The following is a 13,809-nucleotide window of genomic DNA, read 5'->3' as shown; positions in this document are numbered from 1 at the left end:
ATATTTCTAGAGGAAAAGAAAAAAAAAGACTGGAAATGAGACTTCTTTCTTTTTTTTTTTTTAAATGATCCTTTGTATGCATTATAGCAAGTCTTCATGTGAGTACAGGCTGCACACAGCTCCATTCATTTGTTTTGAGTATTATCTGATTTGAAGTATTCCCAAGATAGGGAATCAAAGAAATTATTACAATTCCCTATAAATATAATCACCTGAAGGATTACTGTCTTCTCCTGCACTCACAGAATGGAACGAAGAAGGGAATATTATTTATGCATATAGATATTTATGAAAGTATGCACATGTGAAAAAAAAATTCCTTTACCTGGTCACTTTTGGTTGCGATGAAAAACATGGCATTTTTCAGTACAATACCAAATCAGAAGAAAGGTCCAAGAAGTGTTAAACTCCTGTCATTGCCTACACTCAAGAGTGCCATGCTAATGGTAAAACATGCAGCTGAGCAAAAATTGTTTTCTGTTATTCATAAATACTTATTACTGCTACCATGGCATAATCTTTATCTGAGGTCTTGCTGGCAGCCTTTGCTAATGTTCATGGCTGGGCAGGAAAATATTTTAGCAGGAATCTTCAAGCAGAGGTAATAGGTTCAGACTTTTTATTCATTATATTCTTGGGAGATGCCACATACGTGCAGTGAGGATCAAAATAAAGACTATTGGAAAACCTAGGAATTCTGTAATACAGTCTCAAAAATCCTGTTTCACAAAAGGAAAAGGGGTTAAAAGCATTCCCAGCTATAGTTAGAAATTTGCCATGTTCTTTAAACATCTGTTTTCCCTTCTGTTCAAGAGGCAAAGCACTTCAGATAAATCAAACTTTATTTAACTGATCTTGTTCATAACAACACAAGCCCTACAGATGATAATCCAACAGAAAATAAAATGAACTGCCCTAACCTGTACATCCAAATGTAACACCACATTTAACACACAAAATAGAGCATCTCACTTCAAAACCTATGGCATCCCCTGCCCTGCCTTGAAAAGCCTTCAAAGTCATTTCTTCCCACCTCACATTGCAAAAGAACCAGTAATGGTGTTTGTCAGCAGACGGTGCCAATTCTGCAAGGGCTTCCATTCACACAATCCACACAAGCAACAGGGACATTCCTCACACCTGAAGGACATGCTCTGAACGACCTCCAAACCAAGACCTTCTTACCCCTTTCCTTCCTACCAAGTGCCCTACAGGCAGTAGGCAGCATCCCCAGACCTTGCTTTTGATGCCTCCAGCTCTAACACCAGACCAACTATTAAACAAATCCACAAAAACACCTGCTGTGGGAAAGGCCCAACCAGGATGTGCTGAGCACCTCCGGGACCCAGAAGGAAGCAGGAACCACCTAAGCTCAAAGGAGGCAGCCAAATGGATCAGTGCACTCAGCATGCTGGATCCTTACCTCATTTTATCATCCACAGTAACCATTTAACAGCCAGATGAAAACACAGAACCCCCGACTGGCCATTGCAAGTATCTTCCTCCTTTGTTTTAAAGCTCCTTCTTGCTTTAAGAATGGGAAAATTGTACTTTTTGGACAGGTGTACACAAAGCTTTTGTAGCATTTAAATATTTCCTGCTTGCAGTTCCTTACAAATCTTAAAAATGCTCCCAAAAACTGCTCTTCACAATCCCCTGCAGCTCAGTAAGGTGTTGAGAAGTTTTTTTCCCACCCATGTATTTATAGCTTTCAAAAAAGCCCAGCTGATCTTTTCAAGCAGGGCAATAGAAGGGCACAACATTGGCTTGTCTTTACATGAGTAATGAGAACAACTTGCCAATGCTGTAAATTTACAAAAATGGCAGATTTACTCACTTCGCTCCCTGCGTGTTTTTTTAAGTCTCATAATAGCTGACTGATCAAATACAATGTTGACTCCTCTCCTCCTCACTTTTCTTTACAAAAGACTTAGGTCCCTCAAGAAGCCACATGTGGCTTGGCAAATCATCAAACAAACAATACAGCATGTTTGTTGGCTTTACTTCCCTGAGGAACCCAAGCATTTCAGCTTTGTTTGTCCTACAGGCTTGTATGTACCAGCAATCTTCATCAAAGTTGTGACAGCACGTGTATCAAGCCAAATCACAATCTTGATTTATGACTTTGCTACCTGTCATCTAATTCACGGTTGTGCACACAAACCTGCTGAACTGTGCGTGCTGAAGATGTTTAGGTGTTTCACAGAAATTAGTCCCCATCCACCCCCCCTTTCTCCTGTCTGTGCTATAACTTAAGTAAAAGGGGCAAGGAAACGAACTGCTATGGCAAAAAAAAACACGTGTCTAATACACAAACCTTGTTTCTTGTGCTTGTGGGAGAGATAGATCATGGAATCATTCAGGTTGGAAAAGACATCTCCATTTCCCCTCATCTCATCGCTTGCTGCTTGGGACAAGAGCCTGATCCCCACCTCCTTTAAAGTAACTATAATAAGGTCAATGAGGTCTCCTCCCCTGAGCCTCCTCTTCTCCCAACTAAACACCCCCAGTGCCCTCAGCCGCTCCTCACAGGACTTGCGGACCAGGCCCATCACCAGCTTTGTAGCTCTTCTCTGGACACGCTGCAGGGCCTCGATGTCCTGCTTGCAGTGAGGGGCCTAAAGCTGAACACAGCACTCGAGGTGCTGCCTCACCAGAGCAGAGTACAGGAGGACGATCACCTCCCTGGTCCTGCTGGCTGCACTATTCCTGACACAAGCCAGGATGCCGTTGGCCTTCTTGGCCACCTGGGCACACTGCTGGCACACGTTCAGGCGAGCATCGACCAACACCCTCAGGTCCTTTTCCTCTGCACAGCTTTCCAGCCACCCTGCCCCAAGCCTGTAGTGCTGCATGGGGTTGTTGTGACCAAAGTGCAGGAGCTGCCACTTGGCCTTGCTGAACCTTGTACAGATGTCCTCAATCTGGCCTACCCAGATTCCTCTGCAGAGTCCTCCTACCCTCAAACAGATCAACAGTCCCACCTAACTTGGTGTCATCTGCAAACTTACTGAGGATACGACAACACTCCTTGTTTCATGAATTACATGTAATTACCCTTCAACACTGACTAAGAGAGACTTTCTAAACAACTCCAACGCAATAACTTGGTTTCAGTCATGGCTTTCTTAAGACCGTTTTATTTTGTGGGACAACAAACAGAGCTAGTTGAAGGAGGAGGGGGGCAAGTGTTTGCAATAACACAATTGCAATATATGCATAATTGTAAAATATGCAAACAGCAGCAAAGGGAAGAGTTTTTCATGTGAAACTGTCCTTAAAAAGTCTCTTTGGGCCAATTTCAAGTACAAATTGTAATCAGATTTGACACACTGAAGTGTTTAGAAATGTGTCACATAGGGAACTTCTCCAGGTAGCAACCTTTGACCACTTCAGTGGAGACAGAAAAATGCTGAACGTACAAATCAGTTCCAACTGATAGAGAAATTACATAGATTTGCTCTTTTTGAAGGATGAAAATGCTTGCCCTGCCCAAAAGCAAAGTGTCAGCACCTTAGCAAAGGAAACTGATGATCTGCAGATAGAAGTCTCCCTGTGATGCCAAGTCGGTGCTTCAAATTAGTAGCAATCACTGCGAAAGGGCTGCTCACAGTTTTGGCAATAGTGGGACAAGGGGAAAACATGAAGATTAAAATAAAGAAAGGTAGCAAGAAGTTTACCTTTGGAGAACACTTGAAATGCATGCCAGGTACTGGGAGTGTCGTTACATACATTGTAATACACCGATACAAGTATAGTGTGCCAACTATACAGAAAAATCTTCTGCTAATTATAGACCTAGAAGAAAAAAAAAAGAGGAAAAAGAAAAAGGAGGTTACTCAATGTAAATACAACATGAAAAGGTAAATAAAACACAAAAGCTAGATACTTTTCTCTTCTCGATGCTTTTGAAACTCATGACTTATTCATCTATACCAACTTGCACCTGTGGATACTGAATTCCTTTACAAATATTCCCACACTTTACAGGTCAGAAGTACACAAACAACTCAACTAACATTACCCATGAAGTTGATTACAGGAAATTTAAGGATTAGAATACAAAAGCCTGCTCAGATTTAGTGCTGAAGACATTAAAAGGGATTTCATGCCCCACACCCCTCCATTAACTTAGATTGATCACTAATTTTCTATTCAAAGCAGGGGATAAAGTTACTGCCTTTCATCTTATAAAGAAAATATTGTAAGTTAATTTCTGCTGACACACACCCTTAAGTAATTAAAAAGGATTGCTTTAGAAGAATTAGCTTGTATGACCCAAATGAAGGAGAACATATCTTTCTTGAGCAGCATTAAGAGAGGAAGCAATTCACATCAGCAATAAAACATCCCAAATATGAATTTAGAGCTGCATTGGCCACAGGATAGGGTGTTTCCATAGGAAACCATCCTCCAGGCAAGCAGCTGTAGCTGCATGAGATTCACTCAGGGATGGCTGCCAGTAAATTGCTGAATTCTGGGGTACCGTAGGGCAGTTCTGCAAAAACAGCGAGAGCACCCACTGTAAAGGGCTGCAAGTTTGACTTGGAAGTGACTGCCAGCCCCAAAACACGCTTACTGAGTTTCACTGCTACCTAACAAGTAAAACGTCACCAGGAAAGAACCATGGCAATTAAACCCCTTCCAACACACCCATCAGGACAGAAAGCAAACTGTATGTGTCTTGCATAGCTGTCAGCAAAGAGAAATCACCAAAGGCTTTATGAAACGGAGGCCATATCCAATTACAGCAGTTCATGAATTTAATCACTGCTGTGTCCTGCTGGCACAGGCCCTTTTTGTCTGGGTTGATTTTAAATCATTGTTATTTATACTTAGGATAATTTGGGTACTACAAGGTTTGTAATACAAGCTGCAAGTCCTGACATTCGTTTGTTGCTATTTTAAAGCTTTTGCTATTAAAAAAACAAACAAACAAACCATTTTTTACTGAGCTGAGTTCTTTCAAAGCTGAAATTGGCTGCTTTTTAATAGTTTTTGACAGAGTTATTAAACTGTAGTGCTCTACTCTCAGGGGAGTACAACTTTGCAGTGCCAGATCAATAACAACATGAATGCCTTAATTTATCAGAAAAGCTTCAGATATGTACAAGCGCATTTTGCACTTGAGTGCTCACTGCTATTGAGACAGAACATTTCAAGTGTCCTCCTCCTCCCCCAGTGTAAAACAGGAACACAACTGGGAGTTAAAAATTATACTTTATTAGTGTAGCTCCATGGACTGAATCACAAAATCACAGAATTATCTAGGTTGGAGAAAAGACCTTGAGTTGAAGGCACCATGGCCCCTGGGGCAGTGGTTTTCCCCTGTGGTTTAGGTGCAGTTTTTCTCTTGGAAGGGTGATCTGTTAAAGACCTCACATGGGTGCCTGGCTTTTCTCTATATCCCCCCTATGAAGACAAAAGGTGAGGTTGGGGAGTAAAGATTGAGCAGCACTGCATTCAAGAGACCAAAGAAGCGGCAGTGTTTTACTGAGCAATTAATGCCTTTAATTAACATTACCCATGAAAGTACTTGGTTTAAAGTTGAATCGTGTACTTTAGCTTAGGAAAGTCTGCATCAAAGTGCTTTGTACTGTAACTTAAAAAAGTAAAATAAAATCTAAAAGACCTGATGTTTTTCTGCCAGCTAACAAGTGCACTCTCTAGGCTTATTACTGGATAGTTGTAATAAAGTTCCTCCTGGCCAGACTCCACCTTCCTCATGTGGGTAGTGAGTATGCAGCTTTTTCAATGCTGTGAGCGTGCAGGCTGAATGAGATGTCAAACACTGCCAAACACCATCACTGTGCTTCTCCTGAACCATCTGGGAACGCTTCCCAGAGAAGTTAGGACCTTGGCAGTGCTTGCAGACAGGCACCTTGCCTGGGCTCCTCGGGCTCCCTGCTGTGTCCGTGGAAAAAGGCTCAGGCAGCCCAGGGTCCCCAGACAAGCATCCAGCCTGCTCCTGATTTCTGGTGAAACCAGCCAAATACCCCTGCCATAAAGGCCATGGACAGTGCTCTGCATGGATCCTTGCATCACATATGGGTGCAATATGACAAGCAATAGGAGTTTCACTGCTTGACAAAGACAAGTGTTTCAGGAAAAGCCTGCAACAAGGAAACTGCCTCCTTTGGTTAAAGGTCCAACCCAGCCCCTGGCTGCAATTCAGCTCACGGACAATAATGCTTCTGGTTCATCAGCAATTCTGAACTTTCCCTCAGAGAGGGCCACAAATGGTAGTGCTCTCATCTGAGCAACCACCTGGCTTCACATCTCATCTTCAGATCTCCAACGGGTTGTGGCAATCGCCGTCCCTGACACCACTGGAGGTCAGAAAAGCCAAGAAGGTCTGTTTGGCTTAATGTCCCCCCTTTGTTCTTGAATTAAGTTCCAAAGGAAGGTGACGACCCACGCCACAAAAGTGATTCAGCTCTTTTAGAGCATTTTGTGGTTCACCAACCAAAGCCACAAGAGCAAGGTCCTCAGGAGAAAGCTGTGTCACTGTCCTGTTCCCATGAGCACCTCTCCTGTTTTTTCCTTCTGCTGCTTACTGACAGATCGCAGACCTGGATAGCTCCGCTCCTTTACAAGAAGAAAGGCCCCCAAAGCAGTGTGTGACCAGGAGACATACTGACTGGCACAGCCCAGGACTGATAATGAAAATGGAAAGCTCTGTGACTCCAACTTCCCTTTACACTAGAAGAAGAAGGAGTGAACACATCAAAGCAAATGGAGGGAAAACCCTCCATACCTATCAATGATGCCATAAAACTTTGTAATCAAGTCAACCCATCCCCCACTGCTTTGAAATCTCCAAGGACCTTATGGATTCTGCTGTTTTTAATTCATCACTGTGTGTTTGATCCCTTGTACTGCCCGATTAACCTGACACTCCATTTTTGAGAGCACTTCCCCATGGCCTTCTCTGGGTGCTCCCCTTGGTTTTGAACATTTTATGCTCAGGGACGCCAAGTCTACGGCTCCCCTTTTCATCGCAAGCAACTGGACCAGAGCATGGAGGAGAGCTCAGCACTGCAGCTACTGACGCAGGATCTGATACAGAAGCTGATAAAGCCATAAACAGAACAAGAGAGCACACCAGGGTAGAGTCTTCCTCCTATAAATGTGTGCACGTAAAAAAAAAAAAAAAAAAGTTTCACAGTTTCTATAATAAAAAATAAATGGACTAAAATAACCATTCTAGAAACTTTCCTTTAAGGAATACCATATCTGAAAAAAAAATTTTGAAATTTCAGCTGAGAAAATACATTAACTAGTATAAAGCAACAGAAAAGGCGAAAAAAAATCTCAGGACCAATTTATATTTTCATTGCTCGCTCCATATATTAATGACCTTTGTATTTCATAAAGTAAGGCTTTTTTTTTTTTTTTTTTGATAGGAAGTGCTCATACACAGTGCATCAGTGAAAAGACACAAAGCAAAAGCTGTGTCTCTGTGTCTCAACAGTATCTGGATTAGCTCACCAGAATGAGTATTTCACAGTGTCTCATGGATTACTTAAACATTTAGCTATGGAAATCTGCAACTATATTGGATAAAGGTATCTGCCCTAGCTTAGCAATTCTCTCCTTTCAGACTGTAACCTTAGCAAGCTGGTAAACAACCTGATCACATTTAAGTTTTAAAGTTTTTCTCCATTACAAGAGTGAGTAGCATCTGGCTTTACTTTTTTTGAAAAAGGGCAATCTAAAATTCTACAGTCGTTACAAAGTTCTGTAAACCAAAGGATCTTGTATTGAACACGGTGATGCCCAAGTTATATGCCTTCCAATTATTGTTTTTTCAAATATAGGAGCCACATTAAAGAGTCAGGGAACAGGTAAAGAAAGAGATCCTGCATTAGCAGAGGAGAAAAGAGCCCTTTGGGTTAAGGCACCGGGGCATGCTTGTGTCTGGTTTTTGAAAGCAGAAGTGGCTTGCCACTTCATACTGCTTCAAGCCACTTGACTTTGAACACTTCACAGTCATAGCAGCACAAGGATTTGTACCAGACCACTCATGGTAAGGCAGCCCAAGGTGTGGATTTACGGCACTTTAAAAACACCAAATTAAGCATCAGCATGCACATCCACCCTGTAGAGAATAAAAAGGTAAGTGCCTTGCACTGGCAGGCAAATTTACCATTGCAATTCTGACCAGGTATGAGCATGCACCCAGATAACCTCGTAAATTCATTGTGTCTACACTTTTGTGTACTTTATGATTAGCTTTCAGCATACTCTGTTCGTGATGTTACCTGTCCCACCTAATGTCAAGCAGAAAATGTACTTCAAAACTTTTTATGCAACACTGCTTAGGTGCACAGATTAAACCACCGCCTGCTGTTTTTGTCCAAAAGTACTGTAAATTTAGGGTAGGATCTTCACATCAGGCAAACTACAGTAAGACTAAATCCATTCTCAATCAGTTCACAGCTGATGAGTTACGTCAGCATGAGTTGTCCTCATTCTTATTTAGGCAGAACAGTCAACTGAGTTAAGAACATCATTATATACAATTCAAGGTTTTTCACATGTGAAAAGGGCTCAAGTTAACTCTGCAGGCAAGCAAGACCAGCACTGTTCCTTCGTTTTTGATGTGGCAGTTGGACTGAACTCCCCAGTTTAGCACAATAAGCCCATACAAACTGCAGACAGAGCCCATGGCATGGCGTCTATTTCAGTCTGGAATACCAAAATCAGCAATATCACAAGAAACTTCATTTTACTTGGATGTAAAACAGTGTCTGACCTCCAAAAGCTGTCACGAGTATGTACACAAGCACTTGGTTTCTGAAGGTTTTACTTACTTGTATTTTAACAGCAGCCACTGAACAAACCACAGTCCTACAAGGATCATGCCATTAATTTCACAAATAGAAAAGGCCCATTGCACCCGATCAAAACGATCAAAAAATGCATCTGGTAAGGGAGGCTGCACCTCCTTGGGAGGCACTCTTTCATGAACAACTGAGATAGTCACTGTGGTAAAGATGAAACAACAAAGTGCATAAATAAAAGCCAGGAAAGTCTTCCCCCATTCCATGGGATACTGTGAGCGCTCTGGCTCTGGCATGGGGATCTTTATCATCTCCTTCTTATACCCATTTGGCACCCCGTTCAGCTTCATTTTACTACTAAAGCCGTTTTCATGTGTGGTGTTCCTCATGCTGACAGGGATGTGCCCATTGATGTGCCCATTTTTGTGAGCCTCGATGTGATGAGCCATTTTTAAGGTCTCAATCATGTGCAATAGCCGCTGTCCACTGTCGGAAGACACCCGGGAGAGAGGTGTCTTCTTGAAATCCTCCTCTGTCAGGTTGATCAAATCCTGCCCAGTGAAGCTCTTCAATGGCTCACAATACTCCGGCACAGCATTTTCTGTTAGCCAATTTGTCACCTCTTCGGGCGACCACAACAGCACTTCTTTCATCTCGCCAGACAGCTGGAGCGCAGTCTCACATTGATTTTAAATTGGGCAGCAGTCACTGTGACTCCAGTGCATCAGAAAGCTCTTCCTTGGCTTCATCGTGTCTGAGGAAGCAGTTTGGCAAGAGACAAGTCTCTGTCTCTAACCATCTGATGTGAGCACCCAGGCACCGTGAAAAGTGCAGGAAATGGTTCACTTCATATTCGTGTTGGCATTCTTCTTCCTAGGGAGGAAGGGGGAAAAATGTAATTAAGAGAGTATTTACCAAAAGTTTACATTTCACGTTCGAAGACAAAATTTCTGCAAAATAACCAGACTCAGGCCTGGAAATGATTAATCAAATTGAGTGCTAGCACTTGTATACACCCCGTCCCTTCTGAGCTTGCTACAGGCTACTCAAGAGCATTAACAATTTTGTATTAAGAACACTGCTTTGCAACTGTGGGAAGGACTCCTTTTTGTTCCATATTTGTGAAGTTTTCTATTACTGCTCAGTTCTGGTCCATAACCAGTACCCAACCCTCTCTTAAAATTGCAATACTAACAGATTTAAGGATTTACAGAGCAAATGGTCATGTCACAAACCTTCTTTTCCCCCACCACCCAGTGGTATCTTATCAAACGCACTGTGCCTAGTTACTGAATGATATGCCTGGTTTCTGTTCTGCAAGGAAAAAAAAAAGTCTAGTGTACCACACCAAATGTTTTACTACAAGTCAGCAACAAAAAATAATCACAGAATTTCTAGGTTGGAAGAGACCTCAAGATCATCGAGTCCAACCTCTGACCTAACGCTAACAGTCCCCACTAAACCATATCCCTAATGTATATAAAACGAAGCTATATGGTCTGAAAAAGTATCAGAAGGAAAAACAATGCCCAAACAGGCTATGCTGAAAATAAACAGAAGCATTTAAGTTTGCAGAGCAGATGTTTAGCAGCTCTTCAAGGTAAATGTTATGGTTTCCATGGTACACTGCTAGAATTCAGATGTCTGCAGTAAGGTACAAATTAAATAACAGAAAAATAGTGGATGAAAAGCTTGACAAGTAGGCCCATGTGAACTGAATGAGGTTCAACAAGTGCAGGGTGCTGCACCTGGGTTGGGGCAATCCCTGAAACGAGTACAGACTGGGAGAAGAACTCACTGAGAGCAGCCCTGTAGAGAAAGAGTTGGGAGTTTTAGTGGACAAAAAGCTCGACATGAGCCAGCAGTGCATGTTTGTAACCCAGAGGGGCACCTATGGGAGGGGAGATTTAGATCAGATGCTAGGAGGAAATTCTTCACTCAGAGGGTGGTGAGGCACTGGCACAGGTTGCCTGGAGAGGTTGTGGATGCCCCATCCCTGGAGGTGTTTAAGGCCAGGTTGAACAAGGCCCTGAGCAACCTGATCTAGTGGGTGGTGTTTCTGCCTATGGCAGGGGCTTGGAACCAGAGGCCTCTGAGGTTCCTCCCAGCCCGAGCTCTACGACTCTATGAGAAATGAAAGTGAAACTGCAAGAGGGGGGGAGGAGGAGGTACTGGGAAAAAATGAACTGTAAAAACCTTCTGCATCCAGTTAATTAGGAAAAATTAGAAGAAGCTTGGAAAAGCTGCTCAATTACAACATTTACAGTAAAATAGATGTTACTTGCTAGAATCTCTTACTGCATTTCTACGACATGGGCAGCAAAATCCTCAGCACGATGCAACGATGACGCAGCAGGGTACAGCAAACACCCAGAAGTGAAATACTTACACAAAACACAGTCCCCTCCAGAGCAGAGAAAAAAACATTGAGTACTCCTATCACCAGCTTGCCATCCCACTGACAAGCCTGCCAGGCTTCCTTCCCAACTATTTGATTTTGCTCCCATTTTATTGGAGTCTCTCCTGCAGAAGACCACGGTATCATAACCACCAAGTGACCTAAAGAAAGTAACGGCACAGGAAAAAGCTGCTTTGCATTTCCAGAAGTCATATCGTGCCTTTATCAGCTTGAAGAGTATTTTTAGCTTCTTACAAACTACAGAAGTATGTTTGTGTTTTGTCACATGGAACAGTGCTTCGACTCAGGGAAAACAAAGTAATCTATAATACTGGCAAGATTTGAATATAAAAGGTGCAAAACAGATACAGACCTATGTTCCTTTGCAAAACTTGACTATACAGCATATAAACATATTTTTTTGACCTACTCATCTAAATTGAGCAAGAAACATATATATTTTTTAACCTTCTCTATGGAATCACCTAGGTCTGGTGATTAATAGAAGAAAAAGCTTTGGACAAAGGGCTCGTAACACTTTGGGTACACCACCTCTAACTTAGTGCTCATGCCAAGCATGCACATGAAATACATGAAGCAAACAGGGATGAAGATAAATATTCTCCATTGCGAATACCATGCTATTTTAAAACATAGGAAGAAAGGATACAGCTCTATTTTCCTTCTTTCATTTTACAGTGGGATGGTACCGAGAAAGGCCTTTAGACACGGATCACTTCATTATTCAAGTTGCGTTTAGCAAATCGGTGTTTAGTTACAGAGCTCTGAACATGGAAAACCAGGATTGATTGAATTATGCATGTTAACCCACATTACCAACTCTGACAAGGCTTTCACCAAAGGAGTAGATCAACTCTCCATTGCACCAGTCTGCGATGTACTCGATGTACTCGCATTATTGCGGGGCACACGAAACCCTGGATCCAGTACCAGCTGCAGCACGAAGCTCAAGCATGAACCCATACCCTTACTCCCTGCCACTATTACCTTTTTGATGTCCATGATATTTCTGTCTCAGGTGATGTACCAGTAATTCACAGGGAATCTGCGTCTATACAGAGAGCACGTCGCTTTCATAAAATGCATGTACTCTTTTACATGTGTCCTGGGACTGATAACCTGGCTGAAATCCATGAATGCAGCACCAGAAAATGCTCTGCATCAAACTCACAGCTCATACTGGCAGACTTTTCTATAGCAGTCCAGGTGCTTGCTGTTTTTGAGGGGGGCATCATTTATGTGACACTCTTGATATGGCAGTAAGAGCCTAGGTTACTCTTGTTTGAATCCAGTTATAACACCTTGGCTCTGTCCTGCAGCTGGACGTCATTTCCCTGTGCCACTGAACAGCTGCACCAACTGCCTCTGCAAGTTTTGCTTTACAAATTCAGCATGGATTTGGGGTTGTTGAAGCACGCTGCACACACCACAAGGTGGGGCAATATTAAGGCTTATTAATTTTGAAAGCTGGCGGGACTGCAATCTAGTTTCCCAAACACTCAGAAAGCTACAAAGAAGGAAAGAGCATCTTGAACTATTATCATCCTTACACATGGCTTTTCTGTCTAGCCCTTGTCAACACATTGCAAGCCTCCTGCTTGCTAAAGGATCCCTCACATGATGATTACAATGCAAAAGAACCGTATTTATCACTGCTCAAGAAAATGCAGCCAACCTTCAATACAATCAATTCAGAAACCTGTATATGCTTTATTCTTTAAGCTCACCATCAATTCTGCCTTTAAGAGATACCATGCAGAAGAATAAAGATTGCTCAAATCCTTTGTTTGTGTCGTTATAGAGTGTAAAAGCATTTTTCCTAAGAGGCTTCATTGGCTGTAAAAATGAAGAATCCTATCTCATATACACACAGACATACACTTTCATCCCTGGTAGAAATCTGGGTCTCACCCTCTGCAGACAGACACTGACAGCATCGGGCTCCACAAAGAGTGAAGGAGCAGAAATCCTCAGAGCTCACAACTGACGGTTCTGGGAGCACAAGTTCAGCACCCGCTGGGTGCGATCCCAGCCTGCTGCTGTCACATCATGGGTGAGTAAATCACTACCGAGCACCTTCCGTGAAGTTGGAGTAATTGATACTCACGGGAGGAAGGCTGAGAGGAAAGAAAATACTCTGCTGAGGATGCAGACCACGGACTCACTTTGAAAGTTAAAACAAGGAAGAACAGCTAAAAGTTCTGATCAATGTTTATTATTCAAGCCTTCATTTCATAGCTTGCCTAACAGAGGAGGAGGAAGAAAAAAAGCTTCTTTACCAACAATTCCCAGCTTGTCACATCAAAAATACCTCCCATTTTCAATCATGCATTTCTGAAAGCTCGATCAGATGAGGTTTGCAGAAGCAGCTCAGGAGACTAACAGCCCTTGCTATCCCCACTGCTTCCACATAATGTTTTTCCTGTCCACAGAAGGTGCAGATGGGCATCGGCCCTGCAGGGCCACGTCAAAGGGCTCAGGCATGCAAGATGACCGGCACACACCTGCGCCTTCCCAGCTCTGACATGGGCCGTGAGCTCAGGCCAGGCAACTAAAATGCTCCTTGCATCTGCAGCAGATCTGCTTCAATAAGGAGCCTGTACC

The 13,809-nt window shown here is 42.7% G+C and overlaps 1 protein-coding gene across 10 annotated transcripts in view; it reads right to left on the bottom strand.

The window, feature by feature from the left end:
• Nucleotides 1-13,809, bottom strand: part of SGMS1 (sphingomyelin synthase 1) — an 83,466-nt gene that overhangs the window by 6,038 nt on the left and 63,619 nt on the right. For 8 of the 10 annotated variants that reach the window (XM_068689500.1, XM_068689502.1, XM_068689496.1 and 5 more), the window contains 2 exons: nucleotides 8,817-9,659; nucleotides 3,681-3,798 (listed from right to left, as the gene is read on the bottom strand). In XM_068689500.1, the coding sequence (XP_068545601.1) occupies nucleotides 3,681-3,798; nucleotides 8,817-9,439 (741 nt within the window). In that variant the 5' untranslated portion in view covers nucleotides 9,440-9,659. Of the gene's footprint in view, nucleotides 1-3,680; nucleotides 3,799-8,816; nucleotides 9,660-10,021; nucleotides 10,101-11,175; nucleotides 11,316-13,809 lie in introns of those variants that run through there. The other 2 variants (XM_068689499.1, XM_068689504.1) reach the window with 2 other exon arrangements.

The sequence above is a fragment of the Anas acuta genome, chromosome 7, assembly GCF_963932015.1.
Source record: "Anas acuta chromosome 7, bAnaAcu1.1, whole genome shotgun sequence".
Lineage (NCBI taxonomy): Eukaryota > Metazoa > Chordata > Aves > Anseriformes > Anatidae > Anas > Anas acuta.
Note: the sequence above shows the minus strand (reverse complement) of the source record. Positions and strands in the feature narration are given on the sequence as shown.